This window comes from Pagrus pagrus (genome assembly GCF_965226575.1).
Source record: "Pagrus pagrus genome assembly, chromosome: 7".
Classification (NCBI taxonomy): domain Eukaryota; kingdom Metazoa; phylum Chordata; class Actinopteri; order Spariformes; family Sparidae; genus Pagrus; species Pagrus pagrus.
This window is the reverse complement of record NC_140191.1, coordinates 24794040-24814264: the sequence shown is the minus strand read 5'-3', so window position 1 is coordinate 24814264 and position 20225 is coordinate 24794040. Positions and strand designations below refer to the sequence as shown.

General features: G+C 39.9%; 1 protein-coding gene across 1 annotated transcript; it reads left to right on the top strand.

The window, feature by feature from the left end:
* The first annotated feature begins 993 nt into the window (after positions 1–993).
* On the top strand, positions 994–14288 carry LOC311260571 (DEP domain-containing protein 1B-like). Its single transcript, XM_084358564.1, has 11 exons — positions 994–1217; positions 4129–4394; positions 4522–4666; positions 6064–6191; positions 7267–7397; positions 7490–7537; positions 7639–7779; positions 7914–8080; positions 9248–9424; positions 12292–12474; positions 12713–14288. The coding sequence occupies exons 1-11, from the start codon at positions 1170–1172 to the stop codon at positions 12875–12877; spliced, it is 1599 nt and encodes a 532-aa protein (XP_084214690.1). The 5' UTR covers positions 994–1169; the 3' UTR covers positions 12878–14288.
* Positions 14289–20225: the final 5937 nt, after the last annotated feature.

Sequence of the window (20225 nt, the reverse complement as noted above, 5' to 3'; positions counted from 1 at the left end):
ATTTAGATTCCCTATACACCTTCTTGTTGTTCCTGCAGTATTCAGAGAGCAGCATGGGTTCTGTTAAAATATCACGTCACTGGCTACTAGACATGTGAGTTTATTTTAAGATCTTATTAGATAGGCTACCTCTTAGATCCCTCCACACTAGACATGCAACCTATAACCAATTAGACAATATACATGGAAACTTTACACGTCCTCATCATCATCTTACGTGCCTTTGTGACTTGAATCAATCAACATTGGACTTTATATAAGTGTGATCCTAACTACAGTACAACTTACAACATTCAATTAAAAATGAAGCCAGGATGACTGTCCAAAATGTGTCACATGAAAAAAGGGCAAATCTAAATGTATACATAAAGTGTTACTTCTTATATTGAAATAGTACCTGTGTTGTTATTAATTGTGTTTATGTCATTTTTAATGTAAGGGTAATTTTTTTTTTAAAGAATGTCCTTTTTGATTGGAAACATCACAAGCTGGCATGGTTTGTGCACAGCCCAGGACAAGGAGGCTCTACAGGGGGTGATTAAAACCGCCCAGAACATCACTGGTACCCATCTAAAGAGCATCAGTCACATGATGAAGTGAGATGTCTACACAGAGCCCTAAGGATACTAAAAGACAACACCAGACCCCAGCCACAGTACCACCAGACTGCAGATCAGTGTCATTCCCTAGGCTGCAAAACTCCTGAAGTCATCCTCAACTACACTTGTAGTTTGTAGTAAACACTACTATAAATCCTTGTTTAAGAAATAACAAATAAATGTTTTTCTTCTTTTTCCAGCTATTCCGTTATTTATTTTCTGTACATTATTAACATTGTGTAAACTTATCTTATGATTATTATTTTGTTCTTTTTTTGTAGATTTTCTATTTTTAGCCTAAAAATTGAACGTTGGTGTGTTTCAACTGTCCCACTACGTCTCCATTCATAAACGCCGCATTCCTCGCGGTCACGTGACGGCCTCGCCGTCTAATCACGTTGTCTGGATGATGTGACGCAGGAGATTCAAAGTTGGCAGCAACGTCTCTGCCCAGATACCCGTGTAACACACTATTTCCACCCGCAGCTGAAGCTTTAAAAAAAGCTTAGAACAGTTAAATATCTCCATGTTTCTCTACGCGTGAAGTGAAGTGGGTTTTCAGAACCAGAAATGGACGGTAGAGTTATCGGACCGGGTCCGTACAGGGCGACCAAGCTGGTGAGTCTGTTGGGACTTTGAAAAAAGTCTGTGTACTAAGTGTTAGAGCTACAACGTATGAATATGTAAAGTTTATCTCATTTTATCTAGGTAAATTATATGACGTTAATAATTTATGTTCTTCCAGTAAGCAGTCGAAAGCAGTAACGTACTTTCAAACGTAGTTAACTCGTGAGTTTAACGTTAATTAAGTCGGTTAGCTAACAGTTAATTCTTAATTCTGTGTGTTTTGCTAACTCTCGTACAAGCGAACAAGTTAAAACGTTTTAAAATCGTGTTCTCGCGACAACAGGAATGCTCGAAAAACAGCGTTTAAAGTTTGTTAGTTCTGCACTCACTTGTCAACAAAAGCGACTTTCTGTGTGGACAAATGCGTCCCTGCCCATAAGTGACTGATTATCAGAAATACCTCTACATATTTCAGTTTGTTGTGACGGTTTCGGATCTGTGCAGCCGCGTTGTTTAGCATTTATAACAGCCTCATTTACATGAACATTCCCAGGTGTTTACATTAAGGGTAATTGCTAACGTGCATTTACCAGATTCAAGGTAATGCTGATGCGTTCACTTATCATGTGTTACTTTGTACTAACACGTCCTGTTTAGTTTCATGTAAAAGCATGCACACAACATACCATACTGCTTTGATATTTAATGCTGTGTGTAGCTCACTGGCTGTGGCTTGGAATCTTTAAACCCTTTCAACTCATTATAATTAGATGTATTAATGCACCATATGTACATCAGACTGCAATTGCTTTAGTATCCAAATCCATTAGTTTAACACGTGTGTGTTAGGTTAATTCCCACGTAGGTGCCCTCAAATATGCCCCATGTAGTCTTGGGGAGGAAATTTTAATCGGAAGAGAAAGATCTTCACTGATTTTTGTTGTTTGTTTGTTCGTTTTTTACCTAAGCAAACTAAATAAACAACATTCTTCGTTTTCATGAGTGAATAAACAAACTGATCTTAAAGGACAACACAATTTCATACTGTTTTACTTTGTTTATACTTGGCCGACCCTGCCACCTTTCTAGCTTCAAAACCTTATTTTCCTCTTAGAACAGCTTGTTTATTCAGTTATGGAAAAATAAATATTTCTGAGTTTGTATTATTACCTAATGTAAATTTTACAGTTTTAATTTTCTCAGTTTGAATGCCTTCTCTAAAACTACATAGTGCTCCTCTAATAAAGGCACTGACACAGAACTAGATTTGGTCCCAGGTGGCGCACAATATGTTTCATTTGTGTATTGTGACAATACACTTGATTCTCTTCTGCTGCAAGCCCATATCTGTTTTATGTCATATCCAGATTGGATCCAGATTGATTTTAGAAAGTCTAGACCGCAAAAGAAAAAGAAAAACAGAACAAAAAAACCCACATGAAAAATGATTTTTGCAAATTTGAGCCAAGCCACATTCTGCGGTTGTTTGAAATGTGGTTCCAGTCTAATTTCTACAGATCTGTTTCAGTACGGCCACTCAGGCTACTCAAATCAACCTCAAATATATAGTGATGGAATAGATCAGTGCAGCTGAGCAGAATCCATGCTGCTACTATCAGTCAGCAGAGTGGACAGACTTGAAATATATTGTCTGCTTGCACTTTAGGGGGACCATAGCAACCCATACTGACAGGCTGTTGATGTCTGGAGTCTGGACATACAGATCTGATAACTTGTACAAAAAAAGTTGGTCTGTCTTAAAGATCTGATTTGAGATACAAATCTTACCTGCCTGCAGTTTGAACAAAGCCTGTAACTGAAGCAGCCTAATGGACTTCAGCCGTCAGTAATTTTATTATTTTACACCCATGCCTCTTATTGTGACATGTCAAAATATCTTAATAATGACTCATAATCAATGTCAAAAGAGTCAATATACCTGTATTAGCATCTGCATCTTGACAAACAAAATGGCCATACAATTTTTCTTTTTTTTTTGTTTCGCAATTTATCACACATAATCAGGTTAAAGATATAGCACAGTGGCTTCCTTACTAGCCTTTCATATTTGTTTGTCCTTTCCCTGATTGGTTACAGCATATGACCTTATACCCTTTTTGTCTTTCCTGTATTTTGCATATGCACCATTTGGTATTTAGACTTTATTCTAAACAAACAAAGGTTAGCAGTACACAGTAGTGAATGCATACATTATGGTCTCAAAATCCAAAAAGCCAACAGCTGTTATTCTCTCAAAACAAACACTTTCTACACCAGTTTCTGTCGGCAGGAGAACCTTTTCTGCATCTTGTTTTGATGACAGACCAACCCTGTCCCTTCTGCCACTGGGCTTCTTGGCTTTTACTTGTTGTAGGTTTTTTAATCTTTCCCTTAGCATGATTTTTTCCAGAGTGAGCAGCTTTTTCTTCATGCAGCTTGATACTCGCCTGGGTTGTAGTGACCTTGTGTTGCCTATCCCTACCCCTCTGTCCTTTTAGCTACTTCTTTCATTTCTCTCCCGCCCATCAGGATACTTTGTTGGATCTAATAATCCATAACCTCTGCACCATCCAAAACACTACGAGGACACATTGTTCTATTTGTTGTGATACCCACCTTCTCTTTTTTATGATGAGAGGATATTGGAGCATAGAGGGGTTTTTTTAGAGCCGACCATGAAATTAAAAAAACATGCACAGTGCTTTTTATTCCAGAGGGCTGTATACTTTGTCTGTCACTCATGTTGTATGCCTCCCTTTTCAACAAAATGTTCCCAACAGCCTTTTATGACATTAATAACAGGAACATGTTGAATGCATAAGTGCTGTTACGTGAGCTTTATCAGAGGAACAGATTCAGTGAAATGTTTACGTGCCATATCTAACAGCATAATTGTGCTAATTTTTTGTCTTTTTACCTTCTACATCATTAGTACCACTTTGTATGTCTTCCTATTTTGCAGTGGAATGAAACCATTAAACTGTTCCGTGGAGGCATGCCTCTGAGAAGGCACTGGGCACACTTCCGCTACTATGACTGGAGTTTTGCAGGATCCGAGGCTGTGGATTATCTGCATGAGCTGCTGAGGTGCAACCACAACTTTGGGCCTGAGGTGACTCGCTATCAGACTCTGCAGCTGCTCAAAAAGTTCCTCAAGGCCCATGTCATTGAAGACATAAAAGGGCGCCATGGAACAGAGGACTTTGAAGACAATGGCCATCTGTACAGGTACTTCTTCTGTGGTCCTGTGCTGTTATTCATGTTGGTTTATACAACAGGAGGCATTGTTGCTGCACCTTGACAGCTGGCCCCGTCTCTTCTCAGCTGAGCCCAGTGCTGTTGTCTTTCTGTCCAGGTTCCCCACACTGTCTCCCCTCAAGTCTTTTCCAACAAGGCCTCTGTCGAGAGACCGCAGTGACCTGCCCAGACTCATTCGCTGGGATGACTACGAAGAATTACCGCAGCGGGAAAACATTGCCCCCCTAAAGTCTGCTGTCATGGTGAGAAAGAGACAAACATGTTTCAGCTCCTCTGCTGATTGCTTTGACTCATGCTGTGCGAGAAGTATGCAAACTTAATCGAGATGAATGGCGAGATGAGATCATTTTCATTTTCTTGTTTCAGTAAGTGCTGTGAAGCGTGGTTTACACTCAAGATTATACAGATTATACACTGAAAAATGAAAAAGAAAGTTCAATGTAATGCAAAGCTGTATAACAGACTGACAAAAAGAAGTGGGGTTCAGCTTTGTTCAGATTGCTGTTGTAGTTGTTTCATTGTTGTACTCGGTTCTTTTAAGGCTTTGTTGTGTTGGGCAGGATTATATAAAGGGCATTTCTGATATTTTGATATCCTTCATTTACATATAAGGGAACAAAAATGTTAGAAAGCTTACAGTGTAATACATTACTGTAGAAAAGCCTAACAAAGTACTGAAGGGACTGATAATAATCATTCAGTTAAAGGTGGGGTCTACCATTCCACAAACATATCTGGTTTTTGTAGCCAGGCCTGGCTCTGTAATCGGAAAAACAGTGTCTTGGAACGAGCCAAACAACAGTGTTCCAGCCAATCAGCAGGTGGCGTTAATGCAAAGGACGAGGAGGAAATGGGAAATGGTAAAAGGGGGTCAGTGGTCGCGAGAGGGGCAGTAAGTCTGGCACATGCTAACATATAATTGTATTGTCAAGAAGGAGAGATGTTGAGAAACAGCCAAAGAGGAGAATGCCAGGCAAGGACGAAGAGCTGCATTAACACTGTTGAGGCTTTCCAACAGTAGAGAGACCTTTTGTGAGTTGAAAGGCAATCGGACGGGTGCAGAAGTTGCTCTGTTTCTGCTTGACAGGTGAAAGCATTAGTGTTGCTATGTTCCACAGAACCAAAACGTCAATATGGTTTTGTCCTATTTGCTGACGTGTGTGTCCAGTAATGTTAAATTATTTGCCCACGGACATTCAGCATTCTTTCTAGTTTGCCAAGATATGTTGGTGTGCTGTCTCTCTCTGTCATCATGTTAGCTGTCCCTCCATGAATTTTGTGGGCTTAGCTTTTAAAGGAGCACTGAAGGGAGGGGTGTATTTGTTTGGTTGTTGGCTTCAAATATCAACAATCCTTCTCCAGAAATGCTGACTCCACCTTTTAATATCAAGACATCTTTGACACAAATATTTGCAGCAATTCTTCAAAATGTTGTTTCTGTTTGCGTCAATTTATTTGTTTTTTTACATTTTTATACAGGGATGTCTTTCATAAATGTCTTTCATTGATTGCATTACAAGTCTGTTGTATGTATGTTATTACATGGGGCTTCCTCTGTTTCTGCACACTCAGTGCATGTTAAAAGTGTATATTTACTCCGCATAAGTTTTAATTCATGTCTCCATTTCTTTGTATTCAGACCTCAGATTTGTGGAATAAGCGGCACAGTGTAGCTATTGGGGATGTGCATGAATGCAAGCTCATACGGAGGAAGGAGATAACTGCAAAACAAGTGGACCACATCTGGAAATCAATGACAGTTGCACAGTATGTGACTTCTTAAAAACTTCCACTGTTCATTTTGTAATTATGATGTACCTTTGCTCTAGATCAGCAGTTCCCAAACTTTTTTAGATAACTGCACTCATTCAAAGCAAATGTTTTGTCATGGCTACCTGTGCTCCCATAACATGCATGTGTGTACACTGATGCACATTGATTATAACAGTTTTTTTACATTATATCAATATCGAGTTAGATAATCAAAATAAATCTGATTAAATAAATAACTTCCAACAGATGTTCTGCAGGCTTGCAGATAAGACTTTAATTTAAAATAAATGAGAGCCACATCACACCTACATGATGTTGGGAACGCAGAAATCCACAGTTGATGTTGTTTTTTTTCGCCCTCATTTTTCAAGAGTTGAATTAAGATATCGATGACATTTCTGTGCAATCCAGAGGCTTATTTCTTCGAAATTTTCAGACCATATTTGTTAGAATCCATGTCACTAAGCACTTCTCCTTTGCTAAGATAATCCATCCATCGACAAATGTGGGATAGTAAGATGCTGACTAAACAGCATGATTATTGCACTGTGTGCCTTGGGCTTGGGCTGCATTTGTAAGACTGGTTGAATGTGCTGCCATAATCATAATCCTCAACAGCATCTTGATATGCCACACCTGTCGGGCAGTTGGATTATCTTGACAAAAAATAAGTGCTCACTAACATGGACTTGCGTTCACAGATGAAGTGTTGCATCTCTTCTGGTGAAAAACATGTAAAATGGGAGCGAAAACAAAAGTGTCATGCTTTTTATTTTGGTGTATCCACATTTCTGAGCTCTGTTTACAGTGCCAAACCTTTCCATTACTAATCTGGTGGTTACTTTTTTTACTCATGATAAGTCCTGGGCCAGAAAGCTTGTGTCACCATGACATCTGTCATTTAGATATCTGTAAAGTTTTGTTAAAATGTAAATGTTTCAGGTTTTGTTAATTTGGTAAATGTTGTTTAAAAATGCACAGTTTATAAACATGTTATGACAAATCTTCTAACACTCTTGGCCCAGCCTTAAGGCACCCACTTGTTTGATGCCAACGCTCTTGTTTTTAGTTTGCAGAGAGTGCTTGGCCTGATGTCATTGGACGGAGTTTTAAACCCTGTGCATGTGAACGGAAAGCACATCGTTCACAACGTTTTCAGTGTTAATAAGACGGGCATAGTGATATTGGAGAATAAAGCAGGTATACATTGATTCACAATTTTAAGAATAAATGCTTGGCTGCAACCTGCAAGAACATAATTACTCACCTACTGTATCTCCTTTTGCATCCAGAGGACATGCCATATTGGGTGGTATCAGCAATGAAATGCCTCGCCAATTGTAAGTCTGTTTTCTGATGAATAGCTGATATCTCACTTAGTGTATAACCGTTTATACAGTATGTGAATGTATATATGAACTCCGTTTGTCTTCCTGCTCAGGGCCTAATGGCAATGAAAGCAAACAGCCAGTATATGCAGGTTTCGAGAGGGATGTTCTGAAAACAGTAGGAGACTACTTTCAGAGACTGAAAGAACCCCTGCTCACGTACCATCTATATGAAGTCTTTGTCAACATTCTCAGTGAGTGCTTCACAATGTGGGTTCATTATTGACATTTGTGCACGGCTACAGATAAAAAGCTGCTGGTGTTCATATTGTTTAGCCTGTATGTTTGCCCTCAGGAGCAGGACTCATTTCTCCTCCTATCTCTGCAGGTCTGCTGCAGGAGCAGGAGGTTGCCACAGAGGCTCTTCAAGTCAGCTGTCTCTTATTGCCGCCACCCAACCGAAGACGTCTCCAGCTATTACTCCGTCTCATGTCCCGGGTCTGCCAGAATCCCCACCTGCCTCCACTCAATGATGCTATTGCTACACGCACGCTGGTACAGTTTTCGATTCTCATCTTTGTATTACTTCTCTGGTTTTCTGAGGTCAAATAAGACTAGGACAGGAACTCAGTTTGATAAGGAGACAGTGTAATGAACAAGGATAATCCTGCATTTCACATTAACTTTATAAAGCTTGTAAGATGAGACATTGTAGACAAAACAAGGCATGCTAGTGTAGAGAGAAGCTGTGGGAACCATTTCTTGTCTAGGAACCCTGCCACCTATAAAAAGGGGAAATGGGGAAAATGTTAAGGCAACCTTCTCTTTCTAATACAATGCGCTTGGGAATAAGGCATGGTCTGAACATTAAAATACATCAAAATGTGGAACTGTCATCCACAAGTCGGCAATAACAATGTAGCATTAGCCCCACGAGACATCAGCAAACGAGTAGCGAGTTGAGATAAGGACCATAATACATTGTAACAACAGAGCTCGCTTAACCCTTGGTTTGTAATATACCTCTGAAAAACCTCAGTTTCGAGTGCCATGTAGCCCTAACACTTAACCTACCCCTCTATCCCAACAAGAATCAGGACACACTACCCCAAGGTGTTAATCTGCGGTGTAAGGGCTCCCTGAGCTGTAGGGCTAAGTGGTAGGGCCAAGGGGTGTATTGGAATTGGGCCTTTGGAGCATTATCACTACTTACTCTTTACTGTATTATGTATACATTAGTATAGTGTATATAATTAGCTCTTCTTTGAAGAACTGAGGTAATTCACTGCTAATGTTTATGAACTTAAAGATTGTATGTATATGATCAGAAGGCAATGCTACTTAATAGCTGCTATGTTGTGGGAAAAATGCATCTCCCCCGCACTCTAAATGGAAGTCATTGTCATTATTTTGTCTCCTCAGTTATTTGTTTTCACCTCTCATACTGTCTCAACATATTCATAGAAATTCCAGCCACAACACCTCCAGACTTGATTTCTATCTAGAGAATGATGACATGATAGGTAATGCTCAAGGGCACTAAGATACTTTATGAAAGACTCTTTTCATTACATAAACAGCAGATGCTACCAAGTAAAGTCGCTTAAAAACCTAAAGAACAAACTGTAGGCAGTTCTCTTGTATTAGATGTTTTATTTATAGGTTGTATATAAGTATAATTCTAGTTAGTTTCTCATTCATTTCCTTGTGCAATCTGTCCAGATGGTGCAGATGTTTTCCCACTGCGTTCTGGGCTCAGTAGATGAGATGGACTTGGATGAGCTGCTTGCCACCAAACTGGTGACCTTCATGATGGAGCACCACAACACCATCTTCCAAGCGCCTTCTAAGCTGCGTCGCCAGGTTGAGGAGCACCTGTCTCACCTCAAAAGAGTTCAGGTTGGTACACTTTCTGCAGTTACACTAAATTAATGAATGAATTGATGAGCTGGGACCATGTTGGTTAAGAAGTGTGTGCAGGTGGTCCGGTCCTGCTTCTTTTTGCATCACAGTCATGTGCACCCACTTTCTGCTGCATCTGTTCCCTCCCTCAGACCACTTGTTCCAAGTCATATCTGTGCATCATTTGTGAAGACAATGTGCCGGATTGGTTCGGGCATTTTGCCAAACATTAAGTGTGGAAATGTGTCACAGTCACTGGTAAATATAGATTTGAATTAAAGCCACATAAAATCTGAAAATGACATGCATTGTTATGATAATGTGAGTGGAAAGCGCTTGTCGTAGTAGCTTGAGGCTCTCAATGACCCCGTGTTTGGTTGTGGGTTTAGTGTCCCATCTGGCAAAATTACCTCTTGAGATTTTCTTTTGAAATAAACTGAGATCTGTGATAGAAACCATTCTGCAGCATTATTGCATTATGATCATGTGATGGAACTAAATTAACTTTATGAAAACATCAGAGGCTCTAGTCAAGAAGGCAACTGCATAAATTGAGTCTGAAAATCAACATTTTAAAATGAAAGCGGTGTTGCTAATCTGGAATTTTTCAGTGATACTACTGTGGCTGCACTGAAGCCTGGGCCCTCATTTATAGAAATGTTCTGAGATTTGTACTTTATCTTAAGATCATTTCCAACAGTGTGCTTAGGTTCGATTCTTAAAACATGCTTAAGCAAGATTCTTCATGCTCAGTGTTTTAGGAATCTTATCTGTAACTTGTTCTCCTGTGATCTATAAATCTCAAGCCAACTTAAATTGACAGCACCTGCTTTGATATTTCTCTCTATATAATACCTGCATAAATAAGGGTTAAGTCAGGAATAGCTGTGGACTCAAAAAGATTATCTACCTTTTGGAGGACAAAATTACTGTGTAGAGAGGAGAGCATTGTTGAAAAAAGTTCACTGTGTGTCCCAAACTACAGTACCCCTACATAGCAGGAAAATCACTTCAGTCAAGTATAGACTTTGCTCAGAGATGAGATCATTTTTACCCCAAGAATATGTTTTATAAATAATTAGTTAACATGGTGTTCTACTTATTTAAGATCAAATCTGATCCTTTTTAAATATCTGGTATCTGGTTTGTACAGGTAACTGTTGCCATGGAAAACATCATAAATGTCAGGGACAGTCCTTAGGGGTTTTATTCATTTTTGGTACCCACTACTTTAAGGTAAACCTGATAGGAGTAACTGTGATAGCATTTCTTTAAATAACTTATTTTCATCCAGCATGGGCTATACAGAGTTTAAAATTGAAAATGCAGATTGAAGTGATCAGAATCCCCACAGGAGCAGGCAGAATTGAGATTATACATCCACTGGAGGGGGTGGCATTGTTTTAAAATGTGTTTTGTGAGATTGAGAAAGAGTTTAATTCTAATCTGTGAGCTAGAAAAGTCACTCATGTAATATCACTATATCAGTAATTTAACAGAGCCGGCAGCACAGTTATCTGTAAGATTTTCTGCCCGTCCTAATGATTGCCTTTATGGAGTGTTTTATTTTATTCCTCTGTGCACAGTTGGATCATATTGATGTGTGGCATGTGTTTTCTTTTAGTGGGCGCATCAGAAAATGTAGAACACAGACTGTATTGACTGTATTGTTGGCCTACAAATGAAGGCCTGATTGATTCTTATCATGTAGTCAACAGTAGATGCATAAACTTACACATCCCACGCTGTGAACAGGACTCAAAACATGATGTCTTCTCAACTGAATGTTGTAAATGAGACTTTGAACTGCTACCACACTGCAAACTTAAAGCGATAGCTCGGGTTTATTGAAGTAGGGTTATGTGAGGCACTGCCTCCATAGGTATTGTATTACGTACAGTAGAAGACAGGATGAACGCCCCCAGTTTGGAGAAGCAGAAGGAACGACGATGTGGGAAGCTAATGGATGTACTGCTGTGGACGGGGACAGCAGCAAAATGTATTTAGAAAATCAGTTTAAGGGTATGTTGTATTTAGAATATTTTCACAGCTTTACCTTGCCATTAGACAGCCCTTTCCAAGTCATTATATCCACTCATGTTGCCGAATACGTTATATGAAATATTAGCATTTCTTTTCAATAGCTTCCAGGTTATTGGACCCATTGACTCAAATTCAGTGCAGAAATGTCTTTATATACTAGTTGAATGAGACATGCCACTTTTTATTAGATTTTAGAGGAAGTTTTATTTTTCATGAATATTTAAAGAAAGATTGGCATTTTTCATGAATAAATCAGCATTTATTTTTTCAATAGCTTCTAGGTTGATGGACCCATAGACTCAAATTCATTGAAGAAATGTCCTCATATACGGGTTGAATGAGACACACCTCTTTATATTGGATTTATGTGGAACTTCTATTTTTCATGAATATTTTAAAGAAAAATCTGCATTTATGAAACAGTGAGTCATTTTAAAAAACTTTAATTTTACCTCGCACAACACAACACTCTACTGCTGTCCTGAACAGTTAGTTTGTGTCATTTGGGAGTTTGGTGTTTTAAAGGGTCAGTTCAGAGTCACACTGTTGTGTTACAGTACAATTACGGAGAGGGTAATCGCTCTGTACAATAGTTGACTATTTACAGTTTATGTCACAGATCAGCTGTATTTTCTAACTTATAAGCAGGTAAGTCAGTAGCTTCAGGTAACTGGCTGCATATTTTGCATGACAACTTTTGTTGTATAGTGGGCTCATGAATAGGGATTATTATTTATCAGTGATAATAAAGAAATAACCTGCAATTGTCCTTTACTTCTTTAATTACATAATTCCAACATTTCATTTGTGTCTTCCATCAGATCAAATACGCAGGATCAGACACAGACTTCAGCGCATCTCCAGCCTTTTGTAAACAGATCAGAAGGGTGGAGTCTGAGGAGCAGAAGGTGATAGGAACCCAGACACCCCTGCATGAGCTGCTGGAAGGCCTGATTGCAGACAAAGAACTTCCTGCCAAGGACAAGAGGAAAAGGCTTAAACAGGTATGGACATTTTCTTTGAAAAGAAGACGTATTAAAAGAGAAACATCCTTAAATGTGGATCTGGGCAGAGGGATCTATTGGAAGTGTTGACGGGCAAATACTGCACAGCAAAGTTACTCTGCTCTTGAGCAATGCACTGTAAAATGTACATATGAACCTTTAATGCGTAAGAATGCCCAAAGCCTTGTATTTCAGTACTAATGCTGTACTATACTAATTCATATCTTCCCCTTTTCAGTTCCAGAGGTCATACCCAGAAGTCTACCAGAGTCGATTTCCCACTGAGGAAAGCAAAGCTGCTGTCATACCCGAGAAAGCCCCACGACGCAAACCTCCTCTTATGTTCTTCAACCTCAAGAAATCCTTGGAGCCCTTTCAGAGGAGCTGGAGTTTTAGAGCATGATCCACCACCTCTGACACATCTGCACTTCAGGCTGTATACACAAGTCGACCTCAGTGTCATGAAACGAGGAGCAATGTGGCTTAAATGGTGCTTTGGCCACAGCAAATAATAAATTGTACTTTGTAGCACTGTTAAACTAAGATGATAATTTAAAGGGTTAGTTTACACAAATACACTATATACTATGACAGCTAATAATAATAATAATGATGATGATAATAATATGACATTCCCAGTGACTGCTAGTGGTATCTAGCGAGATAGCTTGATTTAGTAGCAAAACATTTTGAAATTTGGTCTTAAATACTGTAACAGTAATACAGTAATGTAACAGTAAATATGGAAGGCTGAACTTAAATTTTACTAATTGTGTCCCGAGAAAACCACTAACACTGAGAGAACCACTAGTGTTTCTTCAAATTAATCATTGTGTATTGGTATATTTTTTAAGATGCTGTATGTTAGAATGGTCCAATAAGGAGGTATGGTATTTGACTGACGTTGCCGTCCTCGTACCAAACTCAATGAAGTCCATTTCCACAGTATTAATACTGTATTTTACTAGGTTGTTAAAAGTTAATGATCAGAGCATATAATTTTTTTTAACTCGAACAGAAAAAAATCTAATGTGTTTCTTCAAACAGATGATAACATTTCTTGAATAGAGTCTTGTAATGCAAAGATGCATTTTATTTTCATGATCACTTTTTATGTAGAATGGTCTGTATGATGTTAAATCTAGGCTACAGAGTCTATCTGTCAATGAACATGTCAAGGGTTTGGTTAGAAAGGGAGCGTGTGAGACGTGTTAAGTTACTGAAAAGCTCTAGATGAGCTTTAGCTGCATTTGTAACTACAAACAATAACTAATGAGGGAAAATCCTGTGTGAAAATTGTATATGTAATTTGTTGTTAAACGGCTCTAATGTTTTTATATTGATCTGCTGAATCTTAATCTCAGAAAAAGGAGACAAAACTAGACATTTCACATATCACAACTCTCTAAATCCTCTTTCCACCTAACTTGACGGGTCCTACTGTATGTGCACCCTGAGAACAAATCATTTCATGTTTGTACTTGTTGGTTTTATTCTGTATATAAGAACTGTTTTATTGATTGGTACATATTTCAATGTCTCATATACACTTCGTTTTCAGTGTATTTTGTCTGTGCTCTGACACGTCAATCAGGTTGTTTTTCACTTAATTTGAGTTTCAAAATGTTTATTTTTTTGTAGTGATGTAGTGCTGATATTTCTATGTTGACATTCCTAAATGCTCTTGAACAAACGTAATAATGCTGGATCAACTGTTACACTTGAATTGCTGCTCTGTGCTGGAAAAATTCCACGGGTTAAAGGTGAATTCATCTTAATGCTGATTTTTTAGTAAAGAACTTATAAATTGCAAATGTGACTGTTGTCTTTGTAGGCTAATAGGTTGATGCTTTTCACTGGGAAATATTGTTTGGATGTAACCCAAACATGAATATAAGCTTGTTTTAATGGCTTAATAGTACACACCGCCTATAGTAATATAGCAAGGACATACCACCATAGTAGAGAAGTGCCCTAAAGACCAGCTTTTTCTTTTTATTAGAAAAATACCACTGGTCCCCATATAAGCAATGCAATTTATAGGTGACCTTGACTTGATAGTAATCATACAACATAATAGACAGTATGAATCAACAGGGTGCTAGAGTGACTGGAGATGTCTCGCTGTGATCAGTGGGAGTGATGTTTCTGTGTGACATGGCAAAAGAGTTGCAAGTCAGCAGCTATCACCTGCATAAATTTAAAGAAGCATCCCACAAAGTAAACAGAGGCTCGTACACGGAGGAGTAAAGAAAACTTCATTATCCCACACAACTCGTCACCACAGTGATTCACTGTGTGTATAAAATCTGTATGCAACGATAAGACTCAACATATTCTGGTGGCTCAAGTTATTGTTTTCAGACAAATTAGACAATTCTACAGTGGCCCTGAAGTGCAAATCACAACAGCAAATAGGAAAACACAACCAGGAAACATTTCGAATTAGCGATCTGTTGTGTTTTTTTAATTTTGTTACTTTGATTTCCAATTTGTTGTTGTGTTCCCTGTGATTTCTGACTTGCTGTTGTGTTTTTTCTATTTGCTGTTGTGATTTGCACTGGCAGTACATGTCCTTCACCTCAGTGTGCTCAGACGTACACTGTTAGTTGTCAAATGCATGTCTGACAGAGCAGACAGTTGTTTCTATTTTAATAAATACCCAGGCTGTCAATCAAACACTGCAGTCATTGTGTACTGGGCTTCCAAAATGCAGGTGACTTACGCACTGCTGCAGCTCTGTGAGGCTGTACTTAGCCAGTAGTGCATACTTTGAGCTTAATGCTAACGCCGGCATGCTATCATGCTCACATTCTTAATGATAACATGTTATTTAGCCAGCTGGCATCTCCACACACTCATGAGTTGAAGTCACAAAGCCCTGGGACTACCAAGTCAATTTTGCTCAATTTGGATCATTTTCAACTGGTGCAGAAGAATTTTTGTCTTAATTTAAGCAAAGTTTAGAACAAAATTGCATTGGATCATGATCAAATACATCTTTGTAGTTAATCTAATAGTAGTAGTAGTACTGTCAATAAAGCCATGAAAAAGACAAAAATACATAAAAAAATGAATTGTCAAGTGCATGAGGCCCCTATTTGCCCCCTATTTGTTTGAAATATGAATTCAACAGGTGGACAATTCTTACATATTGCCCCTTTAAGGCCTTTGGGGGTCAGTGGGATCGGGTAAACTAAAACCTCCTGCTGGACTGTGCGATGTGTAAGTGACATAGATTTGAAACATGATTTTGCTGAGGAAGATGGACCAGATGCATGAGTCATGTTTACAACAGACTAATGAACACGAGCCTGTTCCCCCTCACCTTAAGAAGTCCATCTCACCGCTGCTGTAACTGATATAATCTAGTTAGTGTCCGAAACAATGCAGACAGATACAGCAGGTGCAGCGAAAGACCCGTCAGTGACCGTCTGGCCAAATTCAGACATGGCTCAGACAAGATGAAATTATTGTAGGAATTGTTGTACATCCACACGTTCTGTAAAGCTGCTGAACTACAGGACCTCTAATGTAGCTCCCACCTAATGACTGCAGATCTCAGTTTAAGAGGTCCTAGCTCGGAGCAGACTAATGACTCTAGAAGTCATCCTACTGCTGATGATGTGGTGATACTGTATGAAAAACCTGTGAAATGATCACATAACTCTAATGAATGGTGGCTCGGAGAGAGGTCTGTGGTCATTATGCTTCAGGTGTTATCAGTCCATTAATATTCCAGTGTGTGGGCCTGCAGACGGTACAGTAGGTGTTCCACTCAGGGTGACCAGGCATCGCTGATGACTCAGCGTTGGAGTGAAGGAGAAGGAATTAAGTCCATCATCAGGGACCTCTTCAGCCTTTGTAGCCACGAGGGCCAAAGCCTGACCCGAATACAGAGCAGCCAATTTGCTATCAAGCTTCAAGATTGTAAAGGCTGGCATTAGGTTCCGTCTTATACTGTGTTCAGCATCTTTTGACGTATCTGATCTTAAGTGTTGCTGACAGGGTCTCCCATGAGATTTAAGCCAAACTGACGGCCAACACAGAATACAGAATACTTGCTACTTGCAATGGTTTAAATAAGTCAGTGAAAAATTATCTCTCTCCATTCACTATTATACAAAGTTTTTCCGAAATAATGTCCCATGGGGTCCACTGGGAGTCGTGTGTACAGTTTCAGTCTTCGGCCCATGGTGTCACTTTGCCTCTCTATAGGGATTTACTCTTGGTTCTGTGAGGAGAGGCGTAATCAGCAGAATAAATGTTGTTAATTAAAATTGCAAATCATGGATATGTAAAACTTTATGTTGCAACCTTATGTTATATACTCTCTTTAGGTTTAGGTTAGGGTTTGGAAAATATCATGTTTTCGCTTAAAATACCAGCTTTGGTCGCCAGGAACATGGCTGGAGATGTCACGAATTTCCGTCAAAGATATCCGTCTCCTTACAAATATCCAGAGGCTTCTTACAAAAATGTTGAGATCCTTCGTCGAAAATATTGAGTGCTTTCTCACTTACAAATGTTGAAACTCAACAGCCAGCCCCCTCTGCCTCCGACATGAAGGTCAGGTCCTAAACACGTAATGGGAACCAGGCTGGAAGATGAAATTAAGGTTGGCATTTCATTTTCATCCTCTTAAGTTCTGAGGCACAAGGTTGTATGTGTCCACATGACATTTCTTTTGGTGTTATTTGGTGGTAGTGAGTCAGCCCATGCTCTCTGGTTGAGTCTGCCCATGCTGTTTCCCTAATGCTTTTCTGGGAAAAGACATGTAGCTTTGGTAATTTGTTTTTCACTCTGGACCTGAGAACAGTGCAACGCAAGGAGAAAGAAAACCCTGTTGTATGAGTCATATTTTTCCACTATCAGCTGCAGAAATATGTAAAAAATCAAATATTGGTTGGCAGCTCTCCTCGTGGTGTCAACATTAATTTGTTGGATTAACAATACTGCTGCTACTGGGTTGTCTTTTGTTTTTGCCAGCGGCAGACATGTGGTGTTTTAAGTAACATGCACTTATCCCAAATTAAGAAATTAAGAAAATAGATGTTAATTGATTCAGATGTGTTGCCTCCACTAGTCATGCATCAGTCTAATTACAAGGGCACAAACAGTCACAGCATGATGTTCACCTGGCAGTGAGAGTGACTGTCAGACCACTTCATGTTACTGCCAGTCACACCAGAGAGTTAAAGGTGTAGTTGGTAGAATATGGAGCAGCATATCACCAGAGTGACTGACAACTGCTGCTATTTGCCAGCTATCCTTGGCTGTAGCTAGCTTCCATTAGCTAATTAGCTCGTGGCTCAGTTAGCTGTGGACCCAGCTTTGAAACTTGAATTCAGCCGAAACTACACAGCAGGCCGGGGCTAGCTGGTTGGCATGCTAACTTCACTACACATCTCCATCTCCTGCACTTGCACGCCTCGTTTCTTTTTTCAAGGCAGCGAAATGTATTTAAAACTTGCATGGGGCATGCCACGGAAGTCGGTGTTCCCAGTGGTCTAACACCAATTACATTACTTGCCCACCACCCCTCCGTACTGACGGATGCTACCGTTACAAACTGCCGGAGGCGTCTACTCTGTGCAGCAGTGGGGCCAGCATCAGAGCCGTAGCACAACAGGAGTCGCACTGGAAGTCTCCTGGGGGCCGACAGCTTTATGGAGTTCTCTGTCCTGACTAGATATCAATGGACGGGATACCAGAAAATGTCTTTTCCCTTTTACTGCATGAGCAGGAGGAGGAGAGACATGAGTTACTGACCAAACACTCTATGACAGTATACTGTTTCTGGCCATATCTTACAAATTGCTCCTTTAAGCAGAACAAAAAGTGCAGAAAAGTTGGATAAAACTCAATGCACATCTTTTAGTAGGAATAAGGAAGAGAACGCATCAAGTTCGAATCATGTTTGTGGTGAACACACTTCATTTAACAGACAGCGTAAACGCAAGCGGGCACACGTTAGAAGCTAATAGACTGGCAAAAAAGGTCAAACTGCAGTAAATTAGGAGTTTGGGAGATTTGGGGAATTAATGGCTGCATATGTGGGTCATAATGAATAACTTCAAAGGTTAAATGCAGCAATATACACACTGGGCTGGGGGTGACCTTTTCAATCTGGCTCCCTATTTTGATATTGCATCTCCAGTCTGCACCGCTGCTCAGTCAACCTGAACTTGGACCCATTCTCGCTCCATCAACGTCTATTAGATAGCAGACAATCTGGAGGAAATGAGGCTGCGCTGTCTGTATGTTGGTAGAATGTGTTTGTGAGTGAGCGAATGACTGTGCGAGCGAGCAAGCCTCGACCTTTACAGTAAGTGTTGATCACTGCTCCAGGCCGAGTGTTCTCCTGCTGTGTTCTGAGTGCCTCGTGTCTGTTCCCCTTTGTGGTGTAAAAACCAGTGCGAGTGGCTCTAAGCTTTTGTGCCAATCTCAAGGTGTGATTATGTGATTATAAGCAATATCTCCTTTCTTCGCCAGAGAGAAACAAAGAAGCTTTGTGCGACGGATGGCCAAAAAACACGAGGTGAGATGAAGTCATACTCCCATGATCCTCCTGATTGTGTTTCTTTGATGAAAGCACAATCAGTTCATTAGTTTTTAATGAAAGGAGTTACGAGCCATTAATTATCCCTCTGTGGAGTTTCAGGTGTGGAATATAACCATAGCTTGTGATCTACTTCATTAATCCCAAGCTCTTGGGGTAATATTATACTGATTCTTTGTCGTTTTTCACGCACTTTGAAGTTTTTTGTTTTGTACGTGTTCATCAGAGGCACAGCTGCTCTCCAGAGGGAAGAAATTGTGATAACAAGAACGCTATAAATGGCACCGACATCTGTTCGATTCACACTCTTGCACAGTATTAATCATCTTGGACGATAAGTAGGCAGCGATAGGGCACCGGCCAATAATAGCTGTCTGCGGCTGGTTGGTTATTACTGAACCATCAAATAATAAGCGCAGTCAGAAAAAAAAGGTTCATCTGTGGGAGTAATTCAACATCGAGCTTATGACAAGATGAGGAGGCGTCCATAAAACCTGTCACCATCGCTCAAAGATCTGAAAAGGTCAGAGAGAAAACATCAGTAATGGCACAATTCGAAATGTACTCAGTAACAAGAATGTTATTTATGTTTTCCCATGGTGCTGTGTGTTTATCAGGACCCGAACACAGGTTGGTGTCAGCCTGCCTGGCGATCTAAAACGGCCGCGGGGAATAATGATGAATTGGGTACACAAAGAGTATGCGACTTTACATATCTACCAGACTTGTCCGACAGAGTTGTGCCTTGAATGGAGTTTATTAAATTTGCCCAGCGTCAACAGAGCCGCGCTCTCAATGCTTGATCGCCCACTGCACGTACCACAGTGTGTTCGTTGACTCGATGCTCTGTGTGCGCCGACAAAGAGAGTTTTCCACCTGAATGTTCGAGATGATTGAGCGGCGCCGTCAGAGCCCAGTTTTATATGGAATTAGTGGATTTATTTGTTTTCCAAGCGCACACAAGCGGAAGTCATTTGGATGGACAGAAGCGAGTGTTTGTGTTTGTGTCTCCCTGTGTGTCCCATTGCAGCTTTAAAGGATAAGTTCACCCAAAAATGAAAAATTCAGTCATGATCCACACACGACGGAAAGTCAGGTGAAGTTTCGTAGTTAGCAAAAACATTTCTGGAGCGTCACATCAAGCGATATCATACATTAGGGACACCAACTGGGTGATGGCCTCAGACTG

Coding starts and splice junctions, on each gene's coding strand:
- LOC311260571 (XM_084358564.1), top strand. CDS start 1,170: ATGGACGGTAGAGTTATCGGACCGGGTCCGTACAGGGCGACCAAGCTG. Junction 7,398..7,489: donor GATATTGGAGAATAAAGCAG/GTATACATTGAT, acceptor TTTTGCATCCAG/AGGACATGCCATATTGGGTG. Junction 7,538..7,638: donor AATGAAATGCCTCGCCAATT/GTAAGTCTGTTT, acceptor CTTCCTGCTCAG/GGCCTAATGGCAATGAAAGC.